Source organism: Aquarana catesbeiana, linkage group LG06 (genome assembly GCF_042186555.1).
Source record: "Aquarana catesbeiana isolate 2022-GZ linkage group LG06, ASM4218655v1, whole genome shotgun sequence".
Lineage (NCBI taxonomy): Eukaryota > Metazoa > Chordata > Amphibia > Anura > Ranidae > Aquarana > Aquarana catesbeiana.
In genome coordinates this window covers 328830932-328839004 of record NC_133329.1, presented here as the reverse complement: position 1 = coordinate 328839004, position 8073 = coordinate 328830932, and the positions used below count along the sequence as shown (strand labels likewise).

General features: G+C 37.8%; 1 protein-coding gene across 2 annotated transcripts in view; it reads right to left on the bottom strand.

Annotated features, from left to right (window-relative positions):
- Window positions 1-4754: 4754 nt before the first annotated feature.
- Window positions 4755-8073, bottom strand: part of PDE11A (phosphodiesterase 11A) — a 988141-nt gene continuing 984822 nt past the window's right edge. For both annotated transcript variants that reach the window (XM_073633831.1, XM_073633832.1), the window contains one exon: window positions 4755-7809. In XM_073633831.1, coding sequence (XP_073489932.1) covers window positions 7636-7809 — 174 coding nt within the window. In that variant the 3' untranslated portion in view covers window positions 4755-7635. The remainder of the gene's footprint in view (window positions 7810-8073) is intronic.

Genomic DNA, 8073 nt, shown 5'->3' with positions numbered 1-8073 from the left:
CTTCTCATCACATTTGTATTTATGTATAGTCTACAGACTCATTGTCTTATCTTATTTAAACAATATTTTCACACTCATAATTAATTTATTTTTTCATATTTTAATTTTATTTTCATTGCTCTATCACACATTTTTAGACAATGATTCCTTTTCATTTTGACTTTCCACAACTCTTCCATATATTTTTTGACATACAATTCATTCACACACATATTGTTCACATACAGACATATAATTTATTCGTAAATAAATGTATATTTTCTCCATATACACATTCATAATATTTCTTATTCACTATCACTTTTTAGTTACATACATTTTTTATGTTTTTTTATGTGTTTTTCCCCTTTTTTCAATTCATTTAATAATTTTTACACTCATTATTTATTTTTTCTGTCACTGCTGCTTATATATCACCAACATGGGAGTTTCCTTCATAAGGCTTATCTGTCTAACAGCAGGTGCCGTAAATTAGTATAACCGGTTTCCAGCTGATACCAATTATCCATACAATTATATGATCACATGGGTTTTTACATAAGCTTTATATATGTTTTTCATTTCCATGCATGCCAACTATGAGTAAGCACTCGTTATGAGTGCAAAACGCGTCAGCTGATCTCTGTACAATTCTGCTGTGATGTTCTGTATACTTTTATGATCCAGCTTTTTGATAATAAAGGCACTTATCATCAGACCGGTGTGGAGCTTCCAGATTTGATCGTTTTCCTTTGCCTCACCTTGCATCAGCCGGCACCTGGGACTCTTCTCTTTGAAGGATTTATAGTGGTTTTGTCTTCACCACAAGCAAATGCACCGGAGCGGTGGAGCTCTTTCTCTGCTTTATCAGCATACGGACCCACCCTTGTGCGTTTCGGTATCTAGCTAATTACAAAGAATGGGGCAGGGCCTAACTGGCCTTTAATTTATACTATTTCATTGGTCCTGAGGGAGGGGAGAAAGGCGGAGCCTATCACTAGTATGCTGCCATGGATTGGCGTCAGGAAAGGAAAATTACGGTAAGTATGATACAATTTTCCGTTTTTTTTTTCAAAATTGCTACTCTTTTTTTGTTTATAGCGCAAAAAATAAAAACCACAGAGGTGATCAAATGCCACCAAAATAAAGCACTATTTGTGGGAAAAAAAAGGACACCATTTTTGTTTGGGTGCAGCGTCGCACAACTGCGCAATTGTCAGTTAAAGCAACGCAGTGCCAAATCTCAAAAAATGGCCCGGGCATTCAGCAGCCAAAATCTTCTGGGGCTGAAGTGGTTAATAAAAAAACAGGCTTACTGGCTGGATCACCAGATCAACATAGAAGAAGGAAAGCATAAAAAAGAAAACAAATGCAGCCATCACATCTACGAATTGGTAAGCTGTAACAAAATAAGTGTTTGTTTTTGGGTTTAATACTGCTTTAAGCTTTGAGGTAGACACCTCCACCCAATACCCTACAGTAATTTGGCCATTCAGGGCAAAGGGACTTTAAACACCCCCCCTGACTCACTTATACTCACCAACTTCCCCTACTTCTCTCCAGCCTCAATACTGTGTAAACTCCACATCATAACTTCCACAGGGTTGATGTTGTCACTCCCTTCTTCATGTAACAGTGTTTGGGCCTAGTGATTGGACACACAGGCCCAAGCACTGCATCATATGGGAGGGGGCACATGCTCTCCTATACCCGAAAGTACTAGGTATTTTGCATCGGCCCAGGTGGACCAACAGGTAAAATGTGTCACCTTAGTAACTGATTTACGAATAAGTCCTGAGTGAGTGAAATGCAGTATTGGGGTGGCCTTGGGTTAAACTGTGCACGGTGTTGCCTATTTAATAAAACAAGTTGGATTTAATTGATGTCATAGGTGTGCGGCCAATCTGTATGAATGGAAATGCTATATGTCCTTGGACTTAGACATCCACCTGTCTCACAAGACAAGGGAGTGATTGGGCAATTTGAAAGCAGTGAGGTGCAGGTTGAGCTCTCAGCTCTTAGTAACTGAAGTCTGAACTGTAGAAGGCAGGTGCTGCAAATGTCTTACTGGAATACCCGAAATTGCTGTTTTTTCTTGGAGCTCAAGCAGTGGTTCACGACAGCAAGTAACTTGAGCAGTCCAGGGACAAGGTCATCCAGCTCCCATGACAAAGATTCCAAACTTCGCCCTTCCCTCCCCAGCTCATAATGTGCAAGCTTAGGGGATCCTACATCAAGCAGTCACTTGCTTGTCAAAATCACTGCCACTGTCACTACTCCTGTCAGCTTTGCAAAAGAAGGAAGGCACACTTAGTAAACCATTACGCCCAGAGCAGCCGCGCCTCCTGCCTACCCCTTGTCCTGGTCCTGACCTTAGGGTAAAAGCTTGACAGTTAATGTGCTTTGAGAACAGTGAATGCAGGCAATGAAGTTGTCAGATATGTCATGCACTCCCATGGTTACAAGGGCACTCGAGAGATATGAAAGCATTAGATGCCTAAATGTGACAAGGAGGGCTAGGGTAGACTGGAATTTTTTATTTTTAGAATAATTTAAATTGGATTCTTTGTGCTAACATCGCAAAACCAGTATGAAATAATAACATTGAGACATTTTGTTTCCACCCTACAGTGGAAACAAACTTCATACCTGTGCAGTGCGTTTGCATTTTAATCTGGAACTTCAATACAGACTGACAGTGCATACAAACAAGAACAAAACAAAATACAGTAATTTTTTATTTCTATGAGAAAAGTAACTAATAAAAACAGAGCCATAAATGCCATTACCCAAAAACATGCTATTTAAAAACAAGAACAAGAGTTTAACAAATTACAACTTAACAGGCATGGTGTTGTATAACCTACAAAAAAAGGGGGAAAAAAAGGATACAAATATTGTGGCACAACACTATCCATAGATTTGAGTATACCTAATGGAAAGTGAGGCATGGGATAGAAAGTGCATCATATTTAGAGAGATGTGCGGTGTAGATGTATATGTGAAGTAGGAATACACACACCTGAATAATCATAATCAAATTGTACAACAATATAACTACGGAACTAGTAGTTGCAATGTCCGACATGCAAATTAGAACGTACATTCAAAATAGAAGAGTCATAAACCAAATAAACCTCCAGAGAAAAAACGTTTCAAGCTGCATTCACATGTTCAGAGTAGTAAATCAGAGTGCAACACTGGCGTTGGCTTTGATCCTGGAGTTGCCAAAGAAGCACGGCCTTTAATAATAGTGCAAAGAGCCATGATGTGCCACTGCTCATGGCAGCCAACCACATTTTCTCCTACAGCAGTTTATTGTAGCTAGACCGATGAAACACAAATTCTGGTGCTTCCTTATGGAATGCTCTTTGTCTGTCTAAAGACCAAAGTGTTTTGGGCAGCCAGGAATTACTCTAATGTCCGTTCCTTTTTTTGGGGGGTGAATGGCAATGACAGCCAAAAAATGTATTACCAACGAAACCAAAAGATTTGCAGCTCTGTGGTTACCTAAAGTATGTATACCATTGACAGGAGCTATTTTGTGTAGGCAAGATTTAAGGGAATGCAGCCTATTCATCTGTTACCTATCAGTAACCACACACAGGACCTTTGGTTCTTTTTAAATAGACAAGCCTCATCTGCCATATGGCTGTTACAACATAAAAAATGGCTGCATGGATCACATGAAAATGGTAGGATTTTATTAGAGGGATCTAGGTGAAAAGCAAACGGTGGAGAATAAATTCAAAGTGTCCCAAACTACAACACTAGTGCTTGTGATATAAACTACTAGTAGGCACTGCTGGCTGCAGTCTTTTGTAACTACTAAAAGTGGCTTTGTTAAGAATACTTGAATACAAGTCTGTATAAAAACAATTCATTCAGGCCATAAGCAGGGACAGATTTCTAAATGGTACAAAATGGCAGATGTAAGTCTCCTTCTTATATAGTCGCATGTGTACCTGAGCTGAGAGTAAAACATAGCAAGCACTTCTAAAGTTACTATGGATTCTTCACTTCTTAACCATTGTCCTGTGAGTGCAATTTAATGGGAAAGGGTTAGCTAATGTACTGGGCACACTATCACAAGGCATAATCATATATTCATAAAGATATTCTTTTGTACTCCCTCTATAATACTTCAGTGATTTTTACAGCTTTCACAAGGTACTTTATTTTGTCACGTATCTATTTGTGAATATTATTAACACTTCTGAAATTAAACTGTAATTACTGGTCTTTTAAGTTACATTTATAAGATACAAACCGATAGAGATAAAGCAAAGTAGAACACAAGAACAATCAGTGTTGTGCAGAAAAACAGGCTATGGAACATAGCTTATCACGGAAATTCTTTGAAATAAACATCTGCTTTTGAAATAATGAGTTATTGGAAACATGAATATTGGCTTTCTATGTCAAACATTTAGATCAGCTGTGTGCATATAGTAGTTGCCATATGTAGATATATTCCTTGTAACACCAAGTGGAAGTAACAGTTGTGTGGAAGATGACAGAAAACAGAAGACTGTATCATACAATTTCTTAATGCTATAAGGAATTAACAGTGTGCAGCATATCAAAATATGTACATAATATGTACAGTTGCAATCTAGAGACCCAATGAACATGTCACACAACAAAGAAAAAAAGATGGTTAAAATAATGGTTAGTAACAACCTCAATTAAATTATTTAAAGTATGTATAAAGGGGGCAACAGGATTTTTCTTGGTACTGTCAAAGACATTACAACAAGATTAAAAATAAATAGTCTTTATTACATATTTCAGATATAGCAAAACACAAAATGTTTAAAAATTCATCAATAAATATTCCCACTTGGTTGGCTAAACTACAACTCTAGTAATTGCCCATACTCATAAACATGATGTATATGCAGATAGGATACATAGTTAGCCAGTACTCGACATGTTTCGCGGGTTACCCGCTTCGTTCAGTGGGGAAATACAATTCTGTAACAAAAACATAATAAGAATAACAAATAATTGTTCAATAAATATATGTATTCTTCCCAAGTGGGAATTTTAATTGATGAGATTTTAAACATTTTTTGTTTTGTTGTGTGTGAAATATGTAATAAAGATGTTTTAACTTTAATCTTGTTGTAATGTCTTTGACGGTACCAAGAAAAATCCTATTACCCCCTTTATACATACTTTATCCAATAATTTACTGTTTTAGGATGCAGGTACCAATACTTTGTTAGATTTTTTCAATATAGGAGCACTTATATTCTATAACCTCAATTAAATAATGAAAGACTCTTTAGGGGGGTTTGAGTAGGAACTTCAGAACATTTTCTATATACAGTCATGGAGTTCTCAGTAAAGGGTGATGGAACCATAATGCTAGTGTCACTGTTTCCCCAGTTCACCAGGCATATCAATCACAGCTGAGTCCAGGCCATCTCAGCCAATCCAATGGTGGGAGAAGTAGATTTCCCCTCTGAAATTATATTGAGCAGTAAAGACTAATAATTAGCTAAAATGCTACCTCACTTTAATGCTGCCTGGTAGTGTTTCCATTTAAAGTCTTACTCCTTCACTAGGGAATTCCCTATATTCCTATGAATTATTCGCTAGAGGAAAATAACAAACAGATAGGTGGTGTTATTTAGCTTCTTGTTGATATTAAACAGGAACATGGATTGTGGACTTAGCACATGAAAACTAAAGCTTGGCTTTCATAGCCATTCCAGAGGTTGGGGATGTCTTAAGCTGGTCATACACTGATCCCTCCCTGCTGTGTTACTGTATGCTGACAACAGGCCTCCGCTGTCAGAATACACTGATAAGCGCTGAAGCCAGATGGCTGCAGAGCTGATCGAACAAACATTTTTCCAACAAACCCATACATGAGAAATTGATTATTAAAGCGACTTCTCACGAACGGGAATGGCCATAGATGGATCGATATTCGTCCAGTCCCTGCTGAACCAACCAAATTTTTATCCATTTGTGGCCAGCTTTAGAGAGTTGTGTTTCTCCTCCAGTAAGGGACTGAACTATGCACCTACTTTACCAAAGAAAACAATGAGCTTTGGGTGTTTCTGGAGTGCTGAGCAGGTGGATTTTAAACCAGGTGCCCCTTCCCATATACAAAACATATGGCAGATATTCTGCTGCTGGCTATGAAGGATAAAAATGACTATACCATTGGGTATGGCTTTTTCAAGTGAAACAATTTTTCAGTTAGTTGTGAACTGTCCCACAGGAACCTAGATCTGTTCTTGGTTGTGTCAAGTGCTCTTGTGCTGTTTACACCCTTGGTCTATTTTGTAACCCTATTGTACTTTACACCATAATACAGCTTCTTTGGGGATTCATGACTGTGCAAGGCAGCAGTTAAAACTACCAAAATTATTATTACCTTTAGTAGTAAAATATTTATAAAAATAACTTTAGGTCGCATCTTAACATTACAAGGAAGATTAATATAATTGTGCTTTACTGTTAAATAAAAGTGATGTGATTTGCATATCTGCAATGGAACACCTGCTTGTTTTAGCAGCAGTCACCTCTGGATGTAGCTATTAAAATGATCAATGCCTTAGGAAAGGAAGATGACCCATAGGTTATACACTGTAGATCTAAGTACATTTGACCGTGTTGACCTGTCATGCTTACGGTTTGGTGTGTTCACCAATCATTCATCAATGTGATGCCTGACCTACTATTGACAGGGCAATATTAATTCAGAAGCACAAAATGTACAAGAAGAAAAAAACAGCTAACGAGAAAGAGGAGGTAGTCAAAGTTTTAGTATGAAGTACTCTGACCCATCATCATTGATTTTTACCTGACGAATAACAGTCGCATGTCAGTGTGGTCTTCTATAGAACAAGATCAAAACACAAGTAGACAATTAAACCATATAATACACTGGGTTCAAATCAATGGCATGAATTTGCAGGAAAAAAAAAAACATAAAATAAAAATCATAAAAAAAACCACAACAACCTAAAACACAAATGGTGCAACAATTTAAACAGCAACAAAAAATGTTGTCAATCTATTCAAAATAATATATAATTTCTCTGCATAGTTTGTTTTTCTTTCTTTGGGCAATCTGGAAATAAGCTGCCATTGGAGATTTCCATTCATTTACAAGGTGGAAAAAATAAAAATGCAGTGAATGTACATTAAGCATGTAAAATATTGGTAGTGCGAAAACAATCACATCAGGCAGGCACAATTTCCTTTGTGTATGTACATGAGAAAATGCAAACACTAATAAAAAATATGCCTTATTTATTTTCTTAGCATTAGTTTAGTAATGGACGTTTATACTGTGCATTGTAGTCACTGTGCTGCATGGGTTAAGCATATGTTTTAGTTCAGTGTTTTATCCACTGTGCAGCAACAGTAAAGAGTTTGCAAAGCTTAAATGAGTGCCGTGTTTCCTCTTGTACAAGAAGCCTTCCTACTGGCTCCTCCATAGAGCTTCACTGACACCAAATTTTCACCTCTCTTTAGCGTCAGTCTTCTGCGCTTCCAGGCAAAAGCCAAGCCATGACCATTATCTCCTCACCAATAAAGCATGGCTGCGGTAACTTAATTAAACAGCTAAGCTTATGACAGCCTTTTTTTTTTTAAATAACTTTCACGCGTGGCGGTGGTTCACTTGCAAGCTTAAGTCTTCAGCAGACATTCTACCAGTGGTTGGGGTGAGGAAGCTGGTGTGGGGAAAGAGGCATTGCTTTCTTGAGATGGCAGTCTTTTTTGGTGCAGCTCTTCCCATTTGGCACGGTTTACGGTCACCGAGTCCAGCATTGGCTTAAGTTTCCCATTAACTTTCACTAGAGACTGCAAAATAAAAAAGATAAAAGGGTCAACAAAATTGAAAGGCTGTTCTGCTAATATCATGTGGCATTGCTTTGCCTTACAGCAGTATATTGCAGGTTTGAGTCTTGAAGAAGAGCTCCAGGCTCCTGCAGAAAAAATAAAAGTCAGCAGCTACAAATACTGTAGCTGCTGATGTTTAATATTAGGACACTTACCTGTCCAGGAATCCAGCAGTGTCTTCACCCGAGCCAATTTTTCAATTGGCTATTGGGTGCTGCCGCGGCC